The 27,344-nt window shown below is 41.8% G+C and overlaps 1 protein-coding gene across 6 annotated transcripts in view; it reads left to right on the top strand.

Annotated features, from left to right (window-relative positions):
• Positions 1 to 2,808: 2,808 nt before the first annotated feature.
• The window catches only part of BBS2 (Bardet-Biedl syndrome 2), a 32,566-nt gene continuing 8,030 nt past the window's right edge, over positions 2,809 to 27,344 (top strand). For 4 of the 6 annotated variants that reach the window (XR_003796430.1, XR_003796429.1, XR_003796428.1 and 1 more), the window contains exons 1-15: positions 2,832 to 3,073; positions 7,941 to 8,168; positions 12,581 to 12,706; positions 13,152 to 13,214; positions 14,028 to 14,105; positions 17,432 to 17,536; positions 17,620 to 17,706; positions 20,382 to 20,517; positions 20,749 to 20,888; positions 22,181 to 22,325; positions 22,411 to 22,582; positions 23,295 to 23,424; positions 24,630 to 24,761; positions 25,248 to 25,385; positions 26,741 to 26,853. Coding sequence is in view for 3 of the 6 variants with exons in the window: in XM_029241081.1 (XP_029096914.1) it covers positions 2,957 to 3,073; positions 7,941 to 8,168; positions 12,581 to 12,706; positions 13,152 to 13,214; positions 14,028 to 14,105; positions 17,432 to 17,536; positions 17,620 to 17,706; positions 20,382 to 20,517; positions 20,749 to 20,888; positions 22,181 to 22,325; positions 22,411 to 22,582; positions 23,295 to 23,424; positions 24,630 to 24,761; positions 25,248 to 25,385; positions 26,741 to 26,853 (1,910 nt within the window). In the remaining 3 variants the exon portion in view is untranslated. Of the gene's footprint in view, positions 3,074 to 7,940; positions 8,169 to 12,580; positions 12,707 to 13,151; positions 13,215 to 14,027; positions 14,106 to 17,431; positions 17,537 to 17,619; positions 17,707 to 20,381; positions 20,518 to 20,748; positions 20,889 to 22,180; positions 22,326 to 22,410; positions 22,583 to 23,294; positions 23,425 to 24,629; positions 24,762 to 25,247; positions 25,386 to 26,740; positions 26,854 to 27,344 lie in introns of all 6 variants that reach the window. The other 2 variants (XM_029241062.1, XM_029241072.1) reach the window with 2 other exon arrangements.

Below are 27,344 nucleotides of genomic sequence, written 5' to 3'. Positions count from 1 at the left end.
CTGCCACTGCTGCTGGTACTGTCCTGTTGGGAAGAGCGAAAGCAAAGTTGCAGGCCCCCAAGGCAGTACACTGAGTGAGCGAGGCTTCACCGGGTGGATGGAGGCCAAGACCAGCCTTACGTGGATATCCAGCAGGCCATGGACTTGTCTGCCTGCTAGAGACTAAAACCCAAGCTCCTTGGTGTGGCTCACAGTCCTGTGTGTTGTGGCCCCTCCTGGCCTCTCTTTCTCACTTGCTAGGCTCCCGCCACCTTGTCTTCTTCCTGATCTTCAAACGTGCCCAGCCTGGGCCTTTGCTCTTGCTGTTCCCTCTGTCTGGAATGCCCTTCCCTCACATCTTCTAATGGCTGACACTTTCTTGTCATAAAGCTCTTGGTTCAAATGTCACTTCCTCTGAAAAGCCTTTTCAGAGCCTCAGCACATCAGCCTTATCAGAGAAAGTGATCTTATTTGCTTTCCTGTTCAGTGTCTGTTTCTCCCTGTCCCCTCGATACAGGCTGAATTGTGTACCCCTCCATCCAAATTCATTTGTTGAAGTTCTAATACCCAGTACTCAGAACGTGCCTATCTGGAGTTAGGACCTTTAAAGAGGTGATTATGTTAAAATGAGGTCCTTAGGGCAGGCCCTGATCCAATCAGACTGGTGTCCTTACCAGAAGAGGAAATTTGGACACACAGAGAAGGGTGCATGCACAGAGGGACAACCATGGGACGAGGCAGCAAGCCAAGGAGAGAGGTTTCAGGAGAAATCAATTGTTTCGGCATCTTGATCTTGGACTTCCAGCCTCTACAACTGTGATTGCATAAATTTCTGTCGTTTAAGCTACCCAGTTTGTGGTATTTTGTTATGGTGGTGTATTAGCAAATGAATGCACTCTTAGATGTAAATTCCATGAGGGCACAGATTATGTCTTCCTTGTGTACCATGGTGTCCCTAACTACTTGAACACTGACTAGCACACAGAGACCCTCAACACATGTTTGTCAGAAAAATGAAGACCGTGAGATGACCTTTATTAGAGATTTATTCCTTATAAGCTGTTCCTGGGAGGGGTGGCCTGTCAGCCTTGTGATCAGCTATTAGCAAAATGGAGTGGATTCAGTGAGCTGATGCCTCCCTGGAGGCAGAGTCTAGGGGCTGAGGGGAGGGTACCTCACAAAGTTCTGATGGTAAAAGGCAGGAGGACAGACCCAGGGCAATTTCCATTACAGGGCTGGTTGGGTAAGTGCTACAGGACTGTGGGGTCTAGGCAGTGAAGCAGAGACACTGGGGCAGAAAGGAGCTGGGAGAAGTCAGAGGCAGGGCCTATCAGACGGGGTTTATCGGGCTATTGGCTCAGGCCTTACATTCCATCGAGGCCCTCAAATTTAGTCTTTTATAAATTTATTTATTGAATTTATTTTATTTTTGGCTGCATTGGGTCTTCGTTGCTGTGCGTGGGCTCTCTCCAGTTGCAGTGAGTGGGGGCCACTCCTCGCTGTGGTGCGCGGGCCTCTCAGTGTGGTGGCCTCTCTTGTTGTGGAGCACAGGCTCCAGGCACATGGGCTTCAGTAGTTGTGGCACGTGGGCCTCAGTAGTTGTGGCTTGCAGGCTCTAGAGCACAGGCTCAATAGTTGTGGTGCACGGGCTTAGTTGCTCCGTGGCATGTGGGATCTTCCCGGACCAGGGCTCGAACCCGTGTCTCCTGCATTGGCAGACGGATTCTTAACCACTGCGCCACCAGGGAAGCCCAAATTTAGTCTTTTGACATTATCTCCAGAAGAGAATACAACTAGTCACAGACCACCCCCCGTACGCTTGAAAAAAGATGCTCATTTGTATGGCTGTAATTACAAAATGCAAATATCAAGAATATTCTAGAACCCATCTTTCAAGACCCACCTACAGCAGCTGACACTCCTGGCAACACTGTCTTCACTTGGCTTCCTTCTCAGTCTCCTCTGTTGCTTCCCATTCATCTCGTCCCTCAGCCCTAACCGTTTATTTCCAGAAGGCAGCCAGAGCGATCCCTCGGTACCTTTGCACCTGAATTTCCTCTGCTGGAACCCTCTTCCTCAAAACTGACTCCCTTACTTCTTTCAGGTTCTTGCCTGGACGTGACTTTCTCAGTGAGGTCTCTTACCCACCACCTTATTTAAAACTGCACTACCTCCAAACTTCTATCCCTCTTCCCTCCTTACCACTTACTACCAAAAGACCTCCCACATGTATTTCTCAGTTAGTGTTTGTCTCCCCCGAAATGGAGGTCAGCTCCAGGAGGGTAGAGATTTGTCTCATGTTAACTACCATACCTCTGTTGTCTAGAACAGTGCCTGACACATAGTGAACCCTCATAAATTATCTGAATGAATGTCGGGAAGTTTAATGACTTTTCAATTTTTCGTGTTCGCATTTAAAATTTATAGAGCATCTTACAAAGGACCATGGACCATTTAAAGGTGAGAGTTTAAAACATTTTTTTAAAAGAGTCTATATATTTAGTAACTACTGTGGGCATCAACATAACAGCTAAACTAAGGGGAAGAGTAGGCATTCAAGGCATGTTTCTTTAATTAATGACCCTTTGGAGTGTGGTTGACGTGCGCGTAGTCTGCAACGGTGCAGCAGCTTGGTTGTAGTGCTAGAAGCCCCAGGGGTGCGCTGGCTCAGATACCGCCACTGCAGACCTGTTAGTTGAGTCGAATCCAACGCGGATGAGTTACAGCTGCAAAAGACACGACTCCACCACCGAGACCCAGCTTCAGCCTCAGCCGAGCCTGAGGCCCGAACGCGCAGCCGCAGAACTAGGTGGGCGGGTCTGCGCAGCCGCAGAAAAAGCCGGTGGCCGGGGTCCAGCTCAGTCTCGCTCAGTTTCCCGCCAGGCCTGGTCCCTGCTTTCTTCACCGCCGCGGGTGAGGCCGGCTTCGCTGCACCGGTATCGGACCACTAGCCCTCTTCTCCTGAGCTGTCGCCATCATGCTGCTGCCTGTGTTCACCCTGAAACTGCGCCACAAAATCAGCCCCCGCATGGTGGCCGTAGGGCGCTACGACGGGACTCACCCGTGCCTGGCGGCCGCTACCCAAGCAGGCAAGGTAACCGCTCCCACAAGTTCCCACCCGCACGGGGCCCGGGCCCCTGGAGTCCCCACGACCTCTGCCCGCTAGGTCCCTGCAGTCCAGCTCCTCATTCTCAGGCTCCTCCCCCAGCCAGGGTTGCCCGGCAACTTCCGTAGCTCTCCATCCTGCGCACACATCATGAATAATCACGCAGAACGGCTTTTCTGAGCAGTTAATTTGTCTTCAGGCACTTAGACTTGAACGATGTTGGTGTCTCTCTACAGACCGGGAGCTTACGGAAGAGAAGACCCCAGAGGGGGAATGGCTTGGTCAGGGTTAGCAGTAATGGCAGACCCCAGATTAGAGCCCAGGGCCTCTGCCCTTTGCTCTGGAACTCCTGCTATCTCAGACTGCCTCTCAGAGCCAACAACTTTCCGGGGGGGGGGGGGCGGGAATCACAAAGACCCTTAACTTAAGTGATTAAAATTGCACTTTCGATCTTTATCCACGTACAGTCACATCTCTTCCTATAATTTATTTACTAAGTACCTTTTACGGGCTTACTATGTGCCGGGTGCTGGGCAAGGTGTGGGAATCACAGAGACGAAAAAGATATGGTCATTCAGCATTCACCAGACTTACTGGACACCTCCTTCGTGCTAGATCTTGGGGATTCAGAGATAAAGTTGGAGTCCTGACTTTCAGAAAGCTTATAGTCCAGAAGGACAGCAGACAAGGCAAATCAAGAAACTGTGTTGATGGAGGCATGCCCCCAAACCATGGAATACTATGACGCCAAGCGTAATGACTTCTAACAGGTGCAAAGCCTTATTACGTTAATCATCCCAGTACCCTTGCTAAATTGCCAACCGCTGCCATATAGCACAGGTGTTGTAGATTGTGGCTCCGGTACCTACTAAGTTCATGACCTTGAGCAAGGTACTTAGTATCTACGGCGTAGGGTTGCTAAGAGGATTAAGTAAGTTACTACTGATACATGTCATGCGGTTATAGGCAGTGGTCACTAACTGTTAGCTGTTATTTTCTTATTACTCCCACTTTACTGATTAGAAATAATGGTTCAGAGAGGTTCAAAGCAATGTTTGAGGCTGTTCAACTGGAAAGCGGTAGAAATGAGATTAGAGTGCATGTTCTCTGACCCAGTGTGGATTTAATAAGCTAACATTTATATAATGATTTACAGTTTTCGAGACACTGCCACCTATGTTGTATGTTTTCTCATATGCCATACCTTGGGATACATAAGTAAAAAGTAATGATTCATTTTCATTAAGTTGTATGATGGAGGAAAGCATTTAGCACAGAGCCTCGTACGTAATGATGTTAGTAGGCACTGACAAATACCAGAAATTCATATTGGTTCTGCTGTAGGTGCACAGCAGCTACATAAGTGGGTTGAAAAGATCCCATTGATATTAGCTCAGCCCCTGATTTATTGAGGGCTTGCTATGTGCTGGGCACTGTTCTTAGCTCTGCAGTTACAAGGGTGAAGGTGACAGACAAGTCTCATCCCCTTGGAGGTTACTTTGAGAGGGGGAGCCAGATAGTTAACAGAAACACACACACTGTCTCCATGGGAGAAAAACAGAGTAAGGGGTTGGGGGTGATGGGAGATTGCTATTTTAGACAGGGTGATCAGATAGGCCTCTGATAACTGTGGATCAGAGGTTTGAAGCAAATGAGGAAACCAGCCCTGCAGATAGGTGGAGTAAGTGTATCAGCAAGTACAAAGGCTCTGAGGTAGGGATATACTTGGTGTGTTCCAGAAACACAGAGTTGCTGGGGCTGGAATGGATTGAGGGAAGCAGTGGGGTAGCCAGCGGCTGGATCATATAGGGCCTTGTAGGCCACCGTAAAGACCTTGGTTTTAATAAAGTGCGTGATGGGATTCGGTTTAGGTTTTAGATAAAGGATTACTGGCTGGAGGGAGGGGAGCTGCAGGGAGGGGAGTATAGGGGTGGAAGCGGGAAGATGAAGCAGAGGTTTCTATGGAACCACTTTCACTAGAATGTGACCTGGAGTGGGAGGCAGGGACGCTTGACTCTAAGTCTCTTTCTGAAGATGGGGGGGAAAAAAAGGGAGAGAGAGAGAAGTTCCTATGTCCTGTGTAATTGGACACTTTATATTCAGAACTTCAAAAACAAATCTCAAGTTCTGACCTGATCTTTTATCTTTAGACTTAAAGAAAAAATTGGTACTATTTTATGATCCAAATAATACACAAATATATTTTCCTTTAAAAACAAACATTGCAGGTAAGGCCAAAGCCCTCCTTGACTGTCGGGGTCCGTGTCTCTAGAAACAGGATTTTGTCATTTTCAGTGGGACTCTGTTGTGAATGGGGGGCTGACTTATTGGGATCTGGTCTCTGAACCTGAGCAAGGATGTTTTAAAAAGGGGTTTCTTGCAGGATGAACATTAGTTCATCAGGGGACAGGTTTCCTCTCACCATGGAATTGGAGGGCCTAGTTGGAATTTATATTGTCAGCAACACCCCCTCAGCCAGAACAGATATGTGAACTTCAGCCAGTCCTTTGGCTGAAGGCACTGGGAATGATCTGTTTGTTGTGTGACTGAGCCTGAGGGACAGGTGAGTCTCCAGGGCACTGATTGCTGTATGTAGAGAACAAACAGCAGGAGGGGAATTAGGAAGAAACCAGACTTCTGGGACTCTTGCTCATGACAGCAACCTCCAAACTCTTTTCATCCCAATAACAGTGAACATGAAGTCCACAGGTTATTTTTCCTCCAGTTCTTTCTCAGCCTGTCTAATTACTAGAAGACTCTGTAAGAATTCTTTTGTTCAGAACTGTTATAAAAGGAAGTAAGATGTGGCTAGAGATTACTGGAGCCAGACACCAGGCTTGCATCTTAGCCCTGTCACTTATCAGTGGTGAGACCTTGGGAAAGGGCCTTAACCCTTCTGACCTCCTCTGTATATCAGGAGGACCAAATGTTGTTGTGAGGACCAAATGCAGTAATGTTTGTAAAAGCATGTTGTAAAGTATTACACAAATGAGAACATGAAGCAATATTAAGTAGCTACACACACTATCTCTATGTTTCTAACCAATCTTTTAAAAATTATTTTTTGTCGAATAGGTTACCTTGTTTAGATAATAATTTAAAACTAATCCTGCTTGGATTTAAAACCGAGTCTCCTAAAACTGAGTTCCTCTGCTGAGTTTATAATTAACTTCTCTATCCCAAGCTTTGTTTCCTTTCTTGTTCCACACCTGTCCCTCCTCAGGATTGAGGATTATCAAAGAAAAGCAGGCATTGTAACCAAGCTGGACCCTATGGGGCCTTCCTAGGACAGACCCCTCCCCTCCATGTCCTCTACCTGCCTCTTGTTTGTAGAAAAGCTTTAGTCTCCCAGGCCTGCCCTGAGTCTCAGAAGGCTGGCTCAAGAGTTAATTATTAGGAATGGGAAGATGGAGAAACAAGCTGTTGAGCTGGGAAACTGGCAACAATTTAGACTCTAAATCAGCCATAAAGAGTCACGGGGAGCTCCCAGCTCCCAGTTCCCTGAAAGCTATAAAAGTCTGACACACATTCCTAAGCTGTTTTTACAGGGAGCAGACTCCTACCAGATGAAAACTGCTGATCACAAGCACATAGACCCCAGACCGGTTGAAGCCAGAAGATAGGTGATGCTTGAAACTTCAGCTTGTTGCCAACCAATCCAGGAATTGTGCACGAGCTGCTCATGCACCCTGCGGATCCCTCCCTCACACTGCCTTTAAAACCTTTGTCTCCTAACTGGCACCTTGGAGGTGGTCTTAGGACATTCGTGCACCATCTTCCCAGGTTGCTGGCCTCTTGAGTAAAGCAAAGTTTCCCTTTCCACCAACGCTTGTCTCTCGAGTATTGGCCTTTTGAGTGGAGCAACCAGACTGGCCTCGCCTGGTTACAGTTTTATACCAAGGGGTGAAATGCTCATTTAACGTTAGCAAATTTTAGAACTAGAAGGGGCTTAAGGCATCTCTAGTGCGGTTTCTCATCCTTTTCTTTTTTTCCATATTGCCTCCCATGGAGCTTTTTTCAGAAAATTAAAATTTCCCTAGTGAAATTTTAATACCACAGATATGCAGTATATCAGTTTTTATAAAGACCCTTTTGAGGCTACAAGCCATTCTCATGTCTAAGATGCCCCCCACCCGAAACCCAGCCACCCGTCTTGAGAGCAGTATCACCCCTCTTGAGATGCATGTTTTAGTCTAAACCTCCTTTTACAGAAGCCCAAGGAAATTTAAAGATTTGTAGGGATACTCAGATGATTATTTATGACAGCTGAAACTGCTAAATTCATTAACTTTGAGCTAATTATTTAATTCTGTCTTACTAGTATAGACTATGAAAGCCTTCAAGAAGCTTGCTTTGTGTGACTCAGTTTAGGTTTGTAAGAAAAATCTACTACCTACGAGTTTTAAGGGTTAGGAAGTGAATTAGTTAGGTGCTTGGATGGAAGATACTAAAGAAAGTGTTTATTATTCTATTTTCTCTGATCTTCGTGTGTAGCAATCACATTGTAGCTGGTAGCAGCTTCCTGTAGGTTGACCAGGAAAAGGATGGTTTGTAAGAGTGCTTTAACACTCTACCGGTGGGTAGTATATAAGCTGCCCTGGGAAGCAACAACTAGATCTTGGCTATCACCTTGTTCTTTATAAGGCTAAGAACCACTGGGTTTCCACAGTTTGCAGTGATTGAAAGCCAGCCATGCACAGAACTGTGTATGGGCGTTTTAAGTTTTGTAGGTGATTAAAGTCACTTCTTGTTAATGTTGATATCTGTTAATAACCTGAGTCTTCTTAAAAAAGATGTATGTTAATTTTACATTTTTGGTATTTTAAGGGAATGTAATTAACTGTTTTTGTTTTAGGTTTTTATTCACAACCCTCATACCCGGAGCCAGCATTTCAGTGCATCCAGGGTCTTCCAGAGCCCCCTGGAGTCTGATGTTTCACTTCTCAACATTAACCAGGCAGTCAGCTGCCTGACTGCAGGAGTACTGAACCCTGAACTTGGCTATGATGCTCTTTTAGTGGGGACACAGACTAATCTTCTGGCTTACGATGTCTACAATAATTCAGATTTGTTCTACAGAGAGGCAAGTATACCCCTTTATAACCATAAAACTTCCATTACCCATTAGTGTCCACTTTTTCTTTTTTATGATTAAAAGAGATCAGACATTTATTTTGGTTTTTTATGTGGTTGTTGTAGTGTAGTTAAAAAACATGCGGATTTTGCCATTTACATCTCCTTTGTGTACTTGACATTTATTTGGTCATGGTTGGCAACCAGTTTTTGACACTCCAGTTTATCTCTCAGGAGGTATATCTGTGCTACTACCATCTGTCAAGATTTGCCATTGAGAGTTCTGCCAACAGCCAGGGAGCCAGCAAACAGGTCTCCTGGTGGCTTTGCATTAAAGTTTAGTATAGTAGTTTCTGGGAGGAGCACTTACTGTAGCCTGCCATCTACAGGCTACTGCAACTTTAATACTCAGATAATCCAAATTTATTATAGAAAAGATATAGAAGCAAAATAAAAATAATTACGCATGGTTTCTTCATTTGGAAATAGCACTTAACTCTTGAATTGAGTTATCCCGACTTTTTACTAAGTATTTGTGAGTGATTTTTTTTTTAAATGGGATCATACTATATACATGTAGCCTTTTACTTTTTTTCTATAATAGCTTTATTAAGATATCATTCATACACCATACAATTCACCTATTTAAAGTATACAGTTCAATGGTTTATTCAGAGAGTTGTGTAACTACACCACAATCAATTATAAAACATTTTCATTATTCCAGAAAAAAACCCATACCCATTAGTAGTCACTCCCCATTTTCCCCCAACCTCTCATCCTTAAGCAACCACCAGTCTACTTTCTGTCTCCATAGATTTGCCTATTCTGGACATTTTCTTTTATAAATTTATTTATTTTATTTATTTATTTTTGGCTGTGTTGGGTCTTCGTTGCTGCGCGCAGGCTTTTCTCTAGTTGTGGGGAAGGGAGATACTCTTCGTTGCAGTGCATGGGCTTCTCATTGCAGTGGCTGCTCTTGTTGTGGAGCACGGGCTCTAGGCGCGTGGGCTTCAGTAGTTGTGGTGCGCAGGCTCAGTAATTGTGATGCATGGGTTTAGTTGCTCCGCGGCATGTGGAATCTTCCTGGACCAGGGCTCAAACCTGTGTCCCCTGCATTGGCAGGCGGATTCTTAACAACTGTGCCACCAGGGAAGCCCTATTCTGGACATTTTGTTACATGTATCATACTTCATTCTTTTTATGGATGAGTAATTTTCCATTGTTTGTACAAACAACATTTTATTTATCCATTCATCATTTAATAGACATTTGGGTTGTTTCTACTCCCTGGATATTACATGTGGCCTTTTTATTCAGAAATATATGTATTGTATTGAACTTTATATTGAAGTTACTATATATCCATGCTTTATTCTTATTGGCTCTATAGTATTTCATTGTGTTAAATTTGTTTAACCCTTTCCATATTGTTTCATATTATGTTATTTCTGTAGTTTCTCTATTACAATTGATAATTTCATAAGCATATATCTTTGCCAACTTCTCTGATTATTTCCTAAGGGTAAGTTCTTAGAAATGCAGTTTTTTTCCTTTAGTATTTTTTTATTGAGGTAAAATGTACATACAGTGAGATACACAAACCTTAAGTGGTCAGTTCAATGAGTTTTGATCCCTGTAATCAACACCCCCCAATAAAAATATATTGGGGGTGTTATGGAAGCATCTTATGGAAAAACCGGAACGAACAACTTTTTGGCCAACCCAGTAGAACATTTTCATCACTTCAGAAAATTTTGCTGTGCCCCATTCCAGTCAATTCCTATTCCCTATAGATATTCACTGTTTAGATTTCTGTCACCTTAGATTAGTTTTCCCTGTTCTTGAACTTCATACAAATGGAATCATACAGAATGTACTCTTTGGTGTCTGGCTTCTTTCACTTAACGTCTGTGAGAATCATACTTGTTGCATTTAGCAGTAGTTCTTTTTTTTTTTTTAATATTTATTTATTGTGGCTGTGCCGGGTCTTAGTTGTAGCATGCGGGCTCTTAGTTGCAGCATGTGGGCTCTTAGTTGCAGCATGCTGACTTTTAGTTGCTACATGTGTGTGTGCTATAGTTCCCCAAGCAGGGATCGAACCCGGGCCCACTGCATTGGGAGCATGGCATCTTACCCACTGGACAACCAGGGAAGTCCCTACCAGTAGTTCTTTTTTGTTGCCGAATAGTAGTTCCATTGTGTGAATATGCTACAATTTGTTTATTCTTCTGTTGATGGACATGTGGCATGGACATCCGGGTTGTTTCCAGTTTCGGGCAATTATGGATAAAATTGCTGTAAACATTTTTGTCCTAGTCTTTTTGTGGACATATGTTTTAGTTCATCTTGGGTAAATACCTAGGAGTAGTTGTGCCGTTTTACACTTCCATCAGCAATGTGTGAGAGTTCCATTTGCTCCACATTTCTTGTCGGCATTTGGTGTTGCCAGTCTTTGTAATCTGAGTCATTTTAGTAGGTGTGAAGTGGTATCTTACTGTGGTTTCATTTTGCATTTTCCTTGTGACCAGTGATGTAGAATACTTTTTCTTGTGCTTTTTTTTTATTGGTATGTCTTCTTTTGTGAATCATCTAAGTCTTTTGCCTGTTTTTTATTGGTAGTTTGGGTGTATTATTGATTCGTAGATGGTCTTTGGATATACTGGGTACAAGTTCTCTGTCAGATTCATGTAAAATAAATATTTTCTCTCAATACGTGGCTCATTCCAATAGGTAGGTATCTTCTGATGAGCAAAAGTTTTCAATTTTGATGAAGTCTTGCTGATCAAGTTTTTCTTTAATGGTTAGTGCTCTTTCTGTCCTAAGAAATCTTTGCCTATTTCAGTGTGACAAAGATACTGTTGTATTTTTGTATAAGACTGAAATTGAGTTTAGGACTGTATTAGGATTCTTCAGAGAAACAGAACCAATAGGATGTGTATATATATAGAGAGAGGGAGTGGAGATGGATTTATTTTAAGGAATTGGCTCATGCACTTGTGGAGGCTGGCAAGTCCAAAATTTGCAGGGTATGCCAGCAGGATAGAGACAGAGGAAAGAACTGATGCTGAAGCTCAAGTCCAAAGGCAGTCTGGTGGCAGGATCCTTCCTTCCTCAAGGGAGGTCAATCTTTTTTCTATTTAGGCCTTCAACTGATTGGATGAGGCTCACCCACATTCTACAGGGTAATCTGCTTTACTCAGAGTCTACTGATTTAAATGTTAATCTCATCTAAAAAATACTTTCACAGAAACGTCTAGAATAATGTTTGACCAAATATCTGGGTACCATGGCCTGGCCAAGTTGACACATAAAATTAATGATCACAAGAATTCAGCTTTACAATTGCTGAGTTAAAAACCTTTTCTAAGTGAAATTTTTGTTAGATATTGCTAAACTGCTCTCTAGAAAGACTACTGTTTTCCCACCTCCCCCTCAGAATATGAGAGTGCTTGTTTTATCACACCCTAACGAACAATAGGTCTCATCTTTGCTAATCTGAAAAGTGATGTATTGTAGAATGAACATTTTTTCATACTTGTTGGCTATTTGTATTTCTTCTCTTGTGAATTTCCTTTTTATTTATTTAGTTTTGCTTGGGGTGTGTTTACCCATTTCTTATTTACTTTGTATTAACTCTCTTATTAACAAGAAATATTAACTCTTTGTCCTATATATTGCAGTTATTTTTCCCAGTTTATTTTTTTTACCTTTTAACTTGACTGATTGACCAGTTAGTAGTTTTGGCTTATGAATTCCTTTCTTTTTTTTATAGCCAATCTATTTTTTATAGTTTTCCTACTTAAAGATTATGTAAGTAAGGACTATTTTCCTATACAATAAACAGTGTTTACAAAGATGTCCTCGAATCTTCCAAAAATAAATTAAATTGTGTTTATGTACTTTATTCAAGAAGTCCAGACACTTATTATTTCTGGATGGTGGGTCTATAGGTGTTTGTAGTTTTTAGTACTTTACAATTTACTTTACAATTAAAAAGAGCAGTAGTAAGAGAACTGAGTAATAAGTATTAAAAAGATTTCCATCTAAAATAGTTAAAATAGGTTACAAAAGTGTGGGTGTTTAAAGGCATAAGTCTTGATTCTCTGGGGAATTTGGCCTTTAGAACCTGGTGGTCCAAGAGAGCCTGGGATTTTGTAGTAGGTTATCGTAGCAGGTTAGTGTGAGAGACCAAGGGCCTGAGTTTATCCTGGGTCTGTGCTCATCCTTGCATGAGCACGCATAAGCCACAGACGCGGTCCTCAGTGGACAGCCCTGGCCTGCCTCTCAGGAGACCGTGTGGCTTCTCAGAAATGATGACAGACGACTCTGAGTATCTAAATAAAAAGAGGGATATATGTTATCTCTAGTGTGCCCGTGCAGCATTGTGTTTGAGAGTTTCTGTCTTTTTTCCCTTCTTAGGTAGCAGATGGGGCCAATGCAATTGTGCTGGGGACATTGGGAGACATTTCCTCTCCTCTTGCAATTATTGGTGGAAATTGTGCTCTGCAGGGTTTCGATCATGAAGGAAATGATCTCTTTTGGACGGTATGAAGAACGAAATACTCTCTTTAGTACTCTTAAACATTTTTACTTTTAATATTCTTTATGTCTTGTTTGTTTGTTTTTTACCACTAACTGTAATGAATAATAGAAACAAAATAGAACAATGTTTATAATTCTGTACATTTTAAAAAAGGATATGATGGCTTCCCTGGTGGCGCAGTGGTTGAGAGTCCGCCTGCCGATGCAGGGGACATGGGTTCGTGCCCCGGTCTGGGAAGATCCCGTATGCCGCGGAGCAGCTGGGCCCGTGAGCCATGGCCGCTGAGCCTGCGCGTCCGTAGCCTGTTCTCAAAAAAAAAAAAAAAAAAGGATATGAGTAATTAGAGTTTTAAATTAGTGGTTTGTATCATCCTCTCTTTCATGTAGCTCCTGTGTTTGGATTAAGTGAAAAAAGATGGTATAGTAATGATTTTGGTTCTATTTTCAGGTTACTGGAGACAATGTTCATTCCTTGGCCTTGTGTGACTTTGATGGTGATGGGAAGAAAGAGGTATGTGCGGGAGGAGATACTTCACTTGTGTATACTTCTCAGCTGAGTACATACATTTTCCCATGACGGTGACATTAGTGTTGAGAGAGCTGTTAGCTTCTCACAGGTGATTTTGGTGCTCTGTTGCCTAAATGATGAGCTAACTGGCCTCATTCGTCTTTCTTCTCTCTTTTCAACAATAATTTACTTGTGTTTGTCTAATACAGAGATCAAGACCATGATGTTTCAAAGACACCTGACAGGGAGAGAAGGCAGAACATTTGATGGGATCGCAGTCACATTCACAGTCTTATAACTTGATTCCGATGTTTTTAAATTGTACCCAGTTCTCAGTTTTAGCCAACTTTTTCAGGAATCTGAAAGTTTTAGAGATTGGCTCTTAGCCTTTTTAAACTATTCTAATGGTTTCTCTAGAAATTAACTTCTTGAGCAGCCCGTGAAGTACTGTGTTGGGCATTGACTTACCCTCCACTTGTTCACGGATACTGGGCTCTGGCTTTTGAAACAAGGCTTCCACCTGCAGGCAGACAGACACCAAACGAAGAACATTTTCAGGTGCCTGGTGAAAGAAATTGTTCTGGGTAGGAAGTGCAGCCCACATGGCAGGATCTTCAGTAACCACTTTTTCTTCACTGACTGAATCTTAACCTTCTCAATGGAAGGAACCTTTCTGAGCATCACATTGCTGGGAAGTTGGAACTCCTGGGTGGCTGTAGGAACATACGAAGTATCATGCGATTTTTTTGTTTTATTTTTGGAAATTTTGCTGTGCTCACTCGCTGAACTAAATATGTATGATTTTTTTCCTTTCAGCTTCTTGTTGGATCTGAGGATTTTGATATCCGAGTTTTTAAAGAAGATGAGATTGTGGCAGAAATGACAGAAACAGAGGTAAGAAGTGTAAGAAGGTATCAGAATTATGATAACCTTGACAGATTAGCATAGTCAAATGTAACATTAAAGGACAGTGCTGGGACATCTTCTCACAACCCAGACAGTTTTAGGGTAAAAACTGTGGGGATTAAACAGAGTTGTGCATTACAGAGAAAGAAGCATTTTAAATATCATTTATCAAGATATATCTTGAAAAGACTGATTAAATAGAGAAAAATTATTGAGCACATAAAGGTATTTCTTTTAATGAGCTAATACATACTACTGATAATAATAGCAACCATTTATTGTGCACCTGAAATATGCCAGGCACTGAACTTACTCATCCTACAACAACCCTGTTATGAAGGTATTATTAGTTCTCATTTTACAGATGAGGGAACATGTTAAGTTTCCCTGTTAAGTTTCTCTCACAAGCTCATGGCTGTTAAGTGGCATATGGTCAGGATTTGAAGCTTTGTGCCTCCTCCTCCTCATGTGTCTTAAATGGGGTTGAATATTGAATAAAGTGTGTAAATGAGATTTTTATACTTTTTCTCTTAATTCAAATTAAGTACTTCTTAGGCACATTTCTATAGGTAAACTTAGAAATCAGATGTTAGAGAACTTGACTAGTTTCTTTGTGATTAGAATTACTCATGTAATTGAACCTGAGATGTTTCTTAAAGAGTTTTTTTTTTTTTTTTTTAAAACAGTGAAGATTACTCTCATCCTTTGTAGTTTTGGTATTCTTAGGATATTTATTTGCTGCTGGTTTTCCAGGATTGGGCAAGATGGAAACAGAAGAAAGAATTAGGATATTCTGAATTAAGGAAGGAGAAAGGGATAAAGGAGCAATGGCTGTGACCATTGTAAATGGACAGAAAAAAAAAAAAAACAGAAGGAAGTCTTGGAGATCAAAATGATGGGACTGTGCAAAATTGAATCAGGTGGTGCTTGGGAATCTGTATCAGAAAAGCTTGAGGGCACCAGCCTCAGAACTCACCTTGGCTACTCATCCTCGCTTCTCGCCACTTACAAAGCTGTCTAGGGATGTCAGGCTTCTATTTCCCTGACTACAAAAGGGAGACCACAAAGCAAAACCTGCATATTGATATATAAAAGTGTTATCAATGATTTTAACTGGTTTACCTTTATTATAGATTTTTACTTCGACTTACTATACTTTTTATGCAGTCTTAGTTATTATGGTTGTAAACTAATAGCTTTGGATGGAGGAAAATGAAGGGGAGAAGTGAGTGCCAAAAGCAACAGTCTGAAGATGTGTGTCGTCATGGGGGCGGTTTTGTTTATGTGTATGTGTTTAATGTGTGCTTTTCTAGAGAGAAGATCCTTAGCTTTCATTAGATTCTTGAAGGGGGTTGCCACCACCCTGTTAAAAAAAACAACTTGAGAATCACTGACCTGTAGGTGCTGTGTCCTGCATTACCATTTCCCTTTCATTCAAATTTGTAGTAAATTGGGACTTCCCTGGTGGCGCAGTGGATAAGAATCCGCCTGCCAATGCAGGGGACACGGGTTCGAGCCCTGGTCCGGGAAGATCCTACATGCCGCGGAGCAACTAAGCCCGTGCGCCACAACTACTGAGCCTGTGCTCTAGAGCCCATGAACCACAACTACTGAGCCTACGTGCCAAAACTACTGAAGCCTGCGTGCCTAGAGTCTGTGCTCCGCAGCAGGAGAAGCCACCACAACGAGAAGCCCGTGCACCGCAACAAAGAGTAGCCCCCGCTCGCCGCAACGAGAGAAAGCCTGCGAGCAGCAACGAGTACCCAACGCAGGCAAAAATAAATGAATAAATTAAAAAAAATGTTTTTGTTTAAAAAAAATTTTTGTAGTAAATCTTTTCTCTTTTAGGGAATCATTGAGGTGTTGTTGGATTTCTGTTTATTGTCAATACTAGATGTGAGGGGAGTGCATTCTTTGAAACACCTCTTTCCTAAATCCTGGAAAAGGACAGAAGAACATGAAATAGAGCAAGGGATTTGAGGTGCCTCTTGATCCTCTAGTCCGCAAAAGAAGAAACTAGTGAGCTAATGAAGGACTAAGGGACCGAGGGAAACTGGGGCTAAATTTACGAAAACGTGGACTTCATGAGATTGTGCATTTCAGGGCTGTTTTCCTGTCCTCTTGGTTTGATTTTGCTCCTAGTTCAAATGTCTTTTCACACATCAGCAAAATTATAATTTATTTGGCAGTTGAACACCACTGCCAAAAGAATGCCTTGAGCTAAATAATTCTGGAGTCCTACCCAGCACTTTGTATTCAGTTAAGTGAAGTGGGTGGTTTTATAGAAAAGCTGTAGGTGTAGAAGAAATTACATAACTATTCTCTGCTTTATACAATTTATTTCTTTATATCTCTTGTGTTAGTGTCAGAATTAGGAAGTAGATCTGCAGGATCATAGATATCATTAAACTTTGGTTTTAAACTTTTAAGGATAATTTTTTTCAGTATCTAAAATTTTATCCTCTTAAGTATGTTAAATCCTCTAATAATTCTATAAATATTTCAGTATAATATATACATTATGTATATTGTTAGATACATACAGAAATCCATGTGCTGGGTTTTTGCTTTTCAAAGGATTATGTTTTCTTCTAAAAAATGTCTTTCATCTCTAGCAAACAATAAATTATGTCATAGAAAAGTATACACTTAAAAGATGTTTAATTGTGGATTTTACAAGTCCTTTTAAAATTTAGACTGTAGGGTATCATAAGTTAAGGAAACTGGAATAATTAAAACATTTTGAGTTATGTGTATAACATCTATTGTACATATTCCAGATCTTGTGTACGTGGCTTATTCCCTCCTTAATTCCTTAATTTTATTATTTAAAAAATACTAATTTGTTGAAACTTGCTACATATGCTCAGTCTAAAACAGTAAATTTTGTGAGTTTATTTAATTCTGATTATCCAACTCTGAAATAGATGACACGGCTCATAGAGAAGGGGAATGCGTTCCCCTCTAATGGTTTGGAAGTGCATTTAAATCTAATTTTAACATACTTATAGCAAGGCATGCAGTTTTTTTTTTTTTCTTCCGGTACGCGGGGCCTCTCACTGTTGTGGCCTCTCCCGTTGCAGAGCACAGGCTCGGGACACACAGGCTCAGTGGCCATGGCTCACGGGCCCAGCCGCTCCGCGGCATGTGGGATCATCCTGGACCGGGGTACGAACCCGTGTCCCCAGCATCGGCAGGCGGACTCTCAACCACTACGCCACCAGGGAAGCCCCCAAGACATGCAGTTTTATAAAGCCACACTTTGCACTAAATTGAGCCTTAACGAACTGTGTGTTTATCATTATTTTTTGCAGATAATCACCTCTCTTTGTCCCATGTATGGCAGTCGATTTGGTTATGCCCTTTCCAATGGCACAGTTGGAGTTTATGACAAAACAGCCCGATACTGGAGAATTAAAGTTAGTATGATTAAGCCTCTGAGATTCAGGGATTTTATACTTATTGAGAGACTTATGTACTAATTGTTGAAATTCCTTTTCAGTCCAAAAATCATGCCATGAGCATTCATGCTTTTGACCTTAATTCTGATGGAGTGTGTGAACTGATAACCGGTTGGTCCAATGGGAAGGTAAGTTTAAACAGAGTTCAAGTATGATTTAAAGTAATAATTGTCTGAGATACATTGGCTGTATGACTCAGCAGTAACACGAGAATATAAACTTGAGTTCCTTGGCTGTGCTTTCAAATGTAACTTTATAATCTTCCCATGTATTTTTATTCTTGCTCTAGTTATCAACACTGCAGAGTGAGTGAGTGTCCTTTCCGTCTCATAAGCGCTATTTGGGGGAAAATCTCTAGGAAGGTTCTTTCTAAATCTCTTCCTTGAAGGAATGAGAATCAATTTAATCAGGTTGATCCTAAGCATAAGCACGTTAAAAAAAAGGATTTTTAATAAGCTAATAGTGAACTGTGTATAGGTCTTTTCTAGTAAATCTTCAAGTCTGACTAAAAACAGAATTAATGGGAAGAATTATGTTAGCATATTGTTTTCTGAGCTAGAACTTCAAAATAGAATTTTTTTGCTTCTTTCCTTTTTTAACTTCAAATCAGAATCTTCTACAGTCTTTTGGCAAGTCAGGATTATCTTGTTAGCAACTGCTTCAGTAGCTGTCAGATCTCCATGGATACCATTTGCCCTAGCTCTTTCATCTGTCAGTGCCGATTGCCTGGAGGAGATCAGCTAATTCTATCTTTTCTTCTTTGATTTTTCTTTACTTTTGGCCAGTGCCTTGTAACCTTCCTTTGGTGTTGTGTGAAAAACAGATTCTAAAAAACTGTTATGTTGGTTGCTACTTCTCCACTTGGTTTTGTCTTTGGTAGTGGATGTTAAAAATGATAAAAGAAGACCATGTAGTTGCTTATTAAGAAACTTGAAAATCCATAAAGGGGACCCTGTTCTGGAGGAATATAAATTATTATGGTTGATTCGAGAATTAGAAACTACTTGACTTGAGAAGTTATCAAAAGTAACCTTCCGATCTGACTCCGGACCTAGATGTTTTTCTCGTTAAATGCTTTCAAAATTTTAAGAAATTTCTATTATATAATCTGTTGTAGGGCATAAAAAAGATAAGAAAACTATACAGTTCATTATATAAGTAGAAAAGTTGATATCTGCACTTAACAGAAATAGCATTGAAAGGAAAATATACAGATCCAACAGGTGAATATAGGTACAAAATTACTAAATTAACTGCGACTAGTCAACTGACTTTTTCTTTAGTAGGTCATTTGTTGAGTTGGAGGCTCATCTTCTCTTCCAAGGCAAAACCTTCATGTTGGATAAAGCAAAAGAATAGAAAATCCACAGAAATATAAGTTCGTCGTCCTGTTTCTTAGCAAATGAACCCTCTTGTTTGCTAAATATTGTGGAAATGCAATGCTGAAGGCCATGGAGTAGTGAGAAAGAAGCAAGTTCAGTTCAATCTGAGTTCGAGGGTTCTGTTACTGTGCGAAGAGCTTTGGTTAATATGGGCCATTCATTACCTTTCAGGCTTTAGCATCCATAATTTTCAGGCTTAACTGATGTTGTTATTAAGAGCATGGTATTCTTCAGACAAGGGGTAGGAACTAGTAGTAAGCTATGACCTAAAATTAGTGTTTTTCATTGCAAAGTTTTGCCCAGAAGGATGTTTATGAAAAGACAGAAACAGTGGTCACTGAGATGCTTGCTCTATTAGATTTTCTGTAGCTAGCCTTTTATTAATATAATGCATATGTTCTTGCTTCGAACAAAGTCATCATTTTAAGTGGTTATCCTTCATTGTCGTTCTGAGATGCTTTTGTTTCTGATGGGTTGGTTATTTGCCTCCCTTGGGAAGAGGAGACTCAGAGGATAGTAGGGCTCTCTGAGGTGTCTCAGTAGTGTACGTGGGAGAGGGACTCTTTTTTTAAAAATATTTATTTATTTATTTGGCTGCACCAGCTCTTAGTTGCAGCATGCGGGCTCTTAGTTGCAGCATGTGGGATCTTAGTTCCCTGACCAGGGATCGAACCCGGGCCCCCTGCATTGAGACCACCAGACCACCAGAGAAGTCCCGGAAGAGGGACTCTTAAACAGGGCTATTACAAAAGGTTATATGGTGGAAGATTGGGCTAGGTTGGCATTTTTCAAACTTTAGCTATAACTATATTGTATACATTTACATATAGTAAAGATAAAATTTGTATATAGAGCTAACATGTCTTGTATGCCTCTATGTGCCAGGCCCTGTTCTGAGTGCTTACCACGTGTTAATTCCTTTGGGCCTCATTACAACTCTGAGGTGTGGATACAGTTATTTTCCTCATGTTCTTATTATTGATCTCCAGATCAATCAATTATTGACCTCCAGATGAGGAGGCCAAGCACAGAGTGGTTAAGAGACTTGTCCAAGATCCCACAGGCAAAAAAAGCCCCCGGTGGCAAAGCTGGAATTCAGACCCAGGCGGTGGACTTTTGCACTGTTCTGTATATTCTAAATGTACTGCCTCTCAGGCAACCCACTTCTTCAAAGGAAGTACTATGTGCAGGCCAGTATGTAAAATAGCTTTTACTTAATAAGAAAAAGAAAACAGAGCTGATTGTGGCCCCTTGGCCCTGATGGTCGTAGGTACGTCCTGAGAAGCCACAGGGCCCCATGGAATACTCTTGAAAACTTCTAGACCATAGCTGACTTTAAAGCTGATTCAACTTTAAAATTTTGTGTTATTTTTAAAAAACTGTAGCATAAGCTATTTTTCAAGTTCTTGTTTTATTTTTAGGTCGATGCTCGAAGTGACCGAACTGGGGAGGTCATCTTTAAGGACAACTTTTCTTCTGCAGTTGCTGGTGTGGTGGAGGGAGATTACCGGATGGATGGCCACATACAGTTAATCTGCTGCTCGGTGGATGGGGAAAGTAAATCGGGACAGGAAAAATCCTTGAAAAGTCAGATTTTGATTTGGGTCCAAATACCGGGAAATTCCACTATAAAGTGTTTGTGTTGATATCCTTTCATCCTAATAAATTCACCTAAGTTGGGGAAATGAAAACTTAGCTTTTAAGAACAGGTAATTGATGACTTAAAAGTAGACCTGGCTGTACCTGGGCTTATCCCTCAGTCTGGTGAGTGTTTTTTCCTCTTGTCAGTCCGGGGCTACCTGCCAGGCACGGCTGAGATGAGAGGGAACCTCATGGACACCAGCGTAGAGCAGGACCTGATCCGAGAGCTGAGTCAGAAAAAGCAGAACCTGTTGCTGGAGCTCCGTAACTATGAGGACAATGCCAAGGTAGGTCCTAATGTGGAGGGCCCATGGGAGTCTGAGAAGTTGAGAATGACCAGGAGGATTGGCAGCTGTGAAAAGAGTTTCAGCGTCTGCCACGGTGTGGGTTCCCCCTCCCCGCTGGTGGAAGCCCAGATGGTTTGCCTTTTTGCTAGTGTCAGAATGAAGAGGGTGTGTATCCTTTAACCTAGAAATTCCACTGCTGGGCAGCTAAACTATGGAAATATTTGCATGAGTGTTCAGAGACATTTACTGCAGCACTATTTGTAGCAGGGAACAGTTGGAAGCAACTTAACTTTTGATCAGTAGTAGGGACTGTGGGCTGGGGAATATTAAGCAGCTCAAAAGAGTGAAGTGTCTATATGGGGACTGATATGGAAGGGTATCTGTGGTATTACTGAATGAAAGGAAGCGAGAACAATATGTATCGAGTAACTTATCTTTTTCAACAACAAATAACATAAAAATTGACACCTGCAGAAGCTGTGTGTGTGTGTGCGCGTGTGTGTGTGCGTGCGTGCATGCGCGCGCATGTGTGTGTATGTACGTGTATGTACCAAACTGGCTGGAGGACGAGCTGGGGAGTAGGATTTTAATTTGTCCCATGATGCGTAACTGTATTTGTTTTTTTTTGTTTTTTGTTTAATAAATTTATTTATTTATTTTTGGCTGCATTGGGTCTTCGTTTCTGTGCACAGGCTTTCTCTAGTTGAGGCGAGCGGGGGCTACTCTTCATTGCAGTGCACAGGCTTCTCATTGCAGTGGCTTCTCTTGTTGTGGAGCACGGGCTCTAGGTGCGCGGGCTTCAGTTGTTGTGGCACGTGGGCTCAGTAGTTGTGGCTTGCGGGCTCTAGAGCGCAGGCTTAGTAGTTGCGGCACACGGACTTAGTTGCTCCGGGGCATGTGGGATCTTCCCGGGCCAGGGCTCGAACCTGTGTCCCCTGCATTGTGAGGCACATTCTTAACCACCATGCCACCAGGGAAGCCCGCGTAACTGTATTTGAATTTGCTATACTAAGTGAACTTCTTTAGTTACTAAAAGAAATGCAGAAAAATGTAAAAGACATGCTGGGGGACACGGGACCCTAACCACAGGAAGGGGTGAGAGTACTTTCCTTCGGGGAAGAAGCCAGGTTAGAGTGAGAGCACTAATGAGGTGAGTCCTCCGAAGTCTAAAGAATCAGGTGAATAAGATGATGGGGGATCTGTCTTCTGAAGCTAAATAGCCATGTTATTTAAAATTGACATTAGGTCACTGTTCCAGTGACTGAGCTGCAAGTGGGTGGGGCGTTTTGCAGGCCGAACTGAGCAGTGCACTGAATGAGGCTGATGGGCATCGGGGCATCATCCCGGCCAACACCAAGCTCCACACTGCCCTCTCCGTCAGTCTGGGGAGCGAGGCGCAGGCTGCCCATGCAGAGTTGTGCATTTCCACTTCTAATGGTAAGTCGTTACTTGGAGCTGGTGTGTTGGCACCTGTGCCATCTTGGAGTGGTTCTTGGACTGCCGTCTTCTCTCTTCCCTGCAGACACCATCATCCGAGCAGTATTGATTTTCGCAGAGGGAATTTTTCTAGGTGAAAGCCACGTGGTGCATCCCAGCATTCACAACCTTTCCAGCTCCATCCGCATCCCAATTACACCTCCCAAAGATGTCCCTGTGGATCTGCACTTGAAAACCTTCGTGGGCTACAGGAGCAGGTGACCCTTTGCAAGTCACAGTTCATTTCCAGAGAGCAGTTAGAGAGCAAAATGTGTAGATTTCCCATTATGTCATGGATTCTGTGGGGCCGGAGAAGCCGTTTAATGATTCTTCCCACCCAGGCAAGGTTTCCTATGACCTCTTATTTCTCTAATTTGAAATCTTTCAAAAAAAAATAACGAGTATATAAGTTTAAGATGGTTATTTCTGGTTTTAGTCAGATGATCTCATATTCACAAAAGTTCCAAAAATACATTTAAAGAATGATTTAGTTTTTGCCACTAAGACTACAAGGTTAGGTTGCACCTTTACATGAGAGTCATACGTAACCTCAGCTAGTGAAAGAAAACCACTAGATTTTTGGAAGATAAAAACTTTTCACATTCCTTTTAGAGTGTTTTAAACCCTTGGTGCAGGCATGTATTGGGTTGGCCAAAAAGTTCGTTCGGGGTTTTCCGTAACATCTTACGGAATGAACTTTTTGGCCAGCCCAATATGTACACAGACTCACGATGTCACTAAACCCCAAACACCATTACATATGGGACTTTAACCCTCAAGTCTTTTTTGGGCGGGGGGGAGTTTCTTTATTGAAACCCTTAAATGTCAGCTTGATGACCTGGTAGTGACGTTGCATTTATTTTCTGGGCCTTGCCCTTTGAAATAAATTCTACATAAACAGTTCTCTTGTGTTCCGTTGGTTGGCCACAGCACCCAGTTTCATGTGTTTGAGTTGACAAGACAACTCCCCCGTTTCTCCATGTATGCGCTGACCAGCCCGGACTCTGCCAGTGAGCCGCTCAGTTACGTCAACTTTATCATCGCAGAACGGGCACAGAGGGTGAGTATCTGGCTTTTCTCTTTCAGCACTTTTGCACGTTAGAATCCTTTGGATGTTTTTTTGTAGAAAGGGGGAAATTACATGAATGTGTTATTTGGTAGCAGTAAATATGACATGAAAGGGTTATGTAGCCTGGAGTTGGATTGTTTATAACCTGTACCAAAAATGTTGCTAAAATATCTTCTCCCATTTTGAAAAATTATTCAAAAATATTTATTTTGGATAATTTATTAGTAATAATAATTATTAATAATTTATTACCTAAGCAGTCCTTAGTCACAGGTGAATTCTTCCCAGTTTTCAATTCCTCTCTTTCTTATAGTCTTAGTGTGGTTGGATCTAGTGTTCCAAGAGGAGCGTGCATCAGGATGGAAAGAGAGTGGGGACTTGGAAATGGGAACATTTTTGGAGTTCAAGTGCTACCTTAACTAGTAAATTCTTAGCGATCTTATGGAATTCCCCTCAACAGTCTGAGCCCCAGTTTTCTTATCTGTAGGTGAGGATAGTCTTACCTCACAAGGGGGCCCCTGAGGATTACATAATTGGTATAATAGCATTTTGTAAAGTTTAAAGGACTAATACCTGTGGATTTTAACATTGGCTGGACTTTGGAATTCTCAGTGAGGCTTTTAATCATGTAGATTCTCAGGCCCCTTCCTGGCCTGTGAAACATGAAACTCTACAGGTTGCCCCTTTCAAAAGGCCTCACAGGTGGATCTTATGTGGAACCTGTGTTGCAAACCACTGTAAAGTATTATTATTTATATTAAAATTAATTCTTTACTTATAGTGTGGATGTATCTCTGTGTTTGTGCTGTATGTGTGCAAACTTCATTTAACTTTTTTAAAGAGTGGAATGGAATGATTTTAAGCAGGATATAGCCACAGAAGAGCTATCATGTAAACAGAATTACCCTCATACCTGAATCATTTCCACATTGCATATAAGATTATGTCTAAGTAGAAAATGCTATAAAATTACGCATGCTGTGGGACCAGACATAATTATGAATGTTACTTAAGAACATGCATGGGGTGGGAAAAAGGAGTGTGAATAGTGTTTTCTTGGTGGGGGTGAAGTATAATTCTTTGTTTTTTGTTTGTTTGTTTTGTTTTTCCAAGGAGTAAAACTAGAAAGCGGGATAACTCTTAATAATGACTGTACTTTAAAAATGGAAATTCATTTCATCCTGTTCATCTTTAAGGTTTTTATGTGGCTCAACCAGAACTTTCTGTTACCAGAGGACACTAACATTCAGAATGTTCCATTTCAAGTGTGTTTCACATCCTTACGGAATGGTGGCCAGCTGTGTATAAAAATAAAACTTAGTGGAGAGGTAATTTTTACTGTTACGGGCACAGATTTCTCACATAACATTTAACGTTCAGTGTAAAGTGAGGCAGGTGAAACCAATCTGAAGGTCATAAAACCACGTGTTTCAGCCTAGTCTGTTAGTGTTATCATCTCTGACACGGGCATATAATCTAGAACAGAGGTTTTCTGCTTCTCTCCCCCCTTGCCTTCACCCATTCCTTGCCTTATTTGGGACGGTTAGGAATACAGAGGAGGACAAAACATTTTCCCTGTCTGAATGACCTTGTTGTTCGGTTTATAAAGCAAGAGGATTGATTTTTTTTTGCCTGCTGCTAGAAATAATTAATGTGGTTTGTAATTTCCTTGAGGGCTAGACCTTATCTTTATTTATCACCACATATACATTTATGTTCAATAAATGTGTTGGATATGGGGAATTTCAGGTAGTTTCAGCCAAGTTTGTCTTTAATGTCCAAGGATGCTAACTTGTCTTTTTTTCTCTGGATAGATCACTATAAATACTGATGATATTGATTTGGCTGGTGATATCATCCAGTCGATGGCATCATTTTTTGCTATTGAGGACCTTCAGGTAGAAGCCGATTTCCCTGTCTATTTCGAGGAATTACGAAAGGTGCTAGTTAAGGTGAGGGCACCTGGTGGGTGCATTTGAGAGAACACTGTGGTCTAATAATGTTTGAAATATTTCTCCTAAATTAGTGGTACTACAAACGTACATATGTTACATGATAGTCATGTTTTAAAGAACTTGAAAATTCTTAAAATAAAAGTTGAGCTAGTATTGGAGAGTTCATGAGTTAAAAAGATATCTTTTATAAAAGTGAGTGGTTAGCTCTTGCACCCTGCTTTCTGTTTGGTTTGGAGGGACACTTTAAAAACAATAAATGAACATTTTCCTTTGCTAGCCTTTCATCTGATCTGTTGTATCTACTTTGCTTTTTGGTTTAGTGCTTTCCAAGAACCCAAAATCAAAAAAGAAAAGGATTGTGATTTGTCCCCACTTATAACAACATCCCTACCCCAGATCTCTAAAATGTTAATATTTGTGTTGCTTGGGCTCACGCTGCTAAGACGTGGGTAAGATTCACATCGAATGTCATTTTGAGTATTGGAGGCAGCACAGGAGGAGATGAAACCCGGAAGATAGTTAAGATGGGGCAAGTGAACGGCAGAAAGAAAAGGGTGGAGCTCCCCTGGTGGCGCAGTGGTTATGAATTCGCCTGCCAATGCAGGGGACATGGGTTCGAGCCCTGGTCCGGGAAGATCCCACATGCCGCGGAGCAACTAAGCCCGTGCGCCGCAACTGCTGAGCCTGCGCTCTAGAGCCGCGAGCCACAACTACTGAGCCCATGTGCCACAACTACTGAAACCTGCCTGCTTAGAGCCCGTGCTCCACGGCAAGAGAAGCCACCACAATGAGAAGCCCATGCACCGCAGTGAGGAGTGGCCTCCGCTCGCCGCAACTAGAGAAAGCCTGCGTGCAGCAACGAAGACCCAGCACAGCCAAAAATAAAAATAAGTAATTAAATAAAAAAAGGGCCTCGGTATATATAATACATAGCGTCTTTTCAGTTTATCTAGCTTTCAAGACGTTTGTGAGGCTTTTTTTTTTTTTTTTTTGCCGTACGTGGGCCTCTCACCGTTGTGGCCTCTCCCGTTGCAGAGCACAGCCTCCGGACGCGCAGGCTCAGTGGCCATGGCTCACGGGCTCAGCCGCTCCATGGCGTGTGGGATCTTCCCCGACCGGGGCACGAACCCGTGTCCCCTGCATCGGCAGGCGGACTCTCAACCACTGCGCCACCAGGGAAGCCCTGTGAGGCTTTTTTTTTTTTTGGCCACCATGCGGCATGCGGGATCTTAGTTCCCTGATCAGGGCTCAAACCTATGGCTCCTGCGGTGGAAGCTCAGAGTCTTAGCCACTGGACTGCCAGGGAAGTCCCTGTGAGGTCTTTTTAATTCCTGGCTGTTCATGGTCTCCAGGTGGGTGAATATCACTCAGTGCATCAGAAGCTCAGTGCTGACATGGCTGATCATTCTAATCTGATCCGAAGTTTGCTGGTTCGAGCTGAGGATGCTCGTCTGATGAGGGACATGTGAGTATTTACCATGGCTAGGACAGGTGCGTGGTTGAAAGCATCAGCGATGTGGAGTAACATCTCTCAGATGCTACTAGTAGGAGTGTAAATAGGTACAGAGACTTTGGAAGGTAACTTGGCATCATCAGTAAAGTTGAAAATGTGCAAACCCTATGACCCAGCAATTCTCCTGCTTTATAACCTCGAGAAACTTGTGCATATAAACCAGGATATTAGTTCAAGAATGTTCATAAAGGCATCGTTCATACTGAACCCCAAAGTGGAAACAATCCATACTAATATAACTGATAAATTATATCTGTACAGTGGAATACTACATGCAATGAGAATGCATGTATCGGGATGACATGTAACAACATGGACAAATCTTACAAACATAATGGAGATTGAAACAAGTAAGACTCAAAAGAATACTTACGAAATGCTTCCATTTATTTAGTTTGGAAACAGACAAAACTAAGCTATATCATTTGGGAAGCATACATAGA

Source organism: Monodon monoceros, unplaced genomic scaffold (assembly GCF_005190385.1).
Source record: "Monodon monoceros isolate NGI ecotype Baffin Bay Population unplaced genomic scaffold, NGI_Narwhal_1 Super_Scaffold_10, whole genome shotgun sequence".
Lineage (NCBI taxonomy): Eukaryota > Metazoa > Chordata > Mammalia > Artiodactyla > Monodontidae > Monodon > Monodon monoceros.
This window is presented reverse-complemented; position numbering and strand designations above follow the sequence as displayed.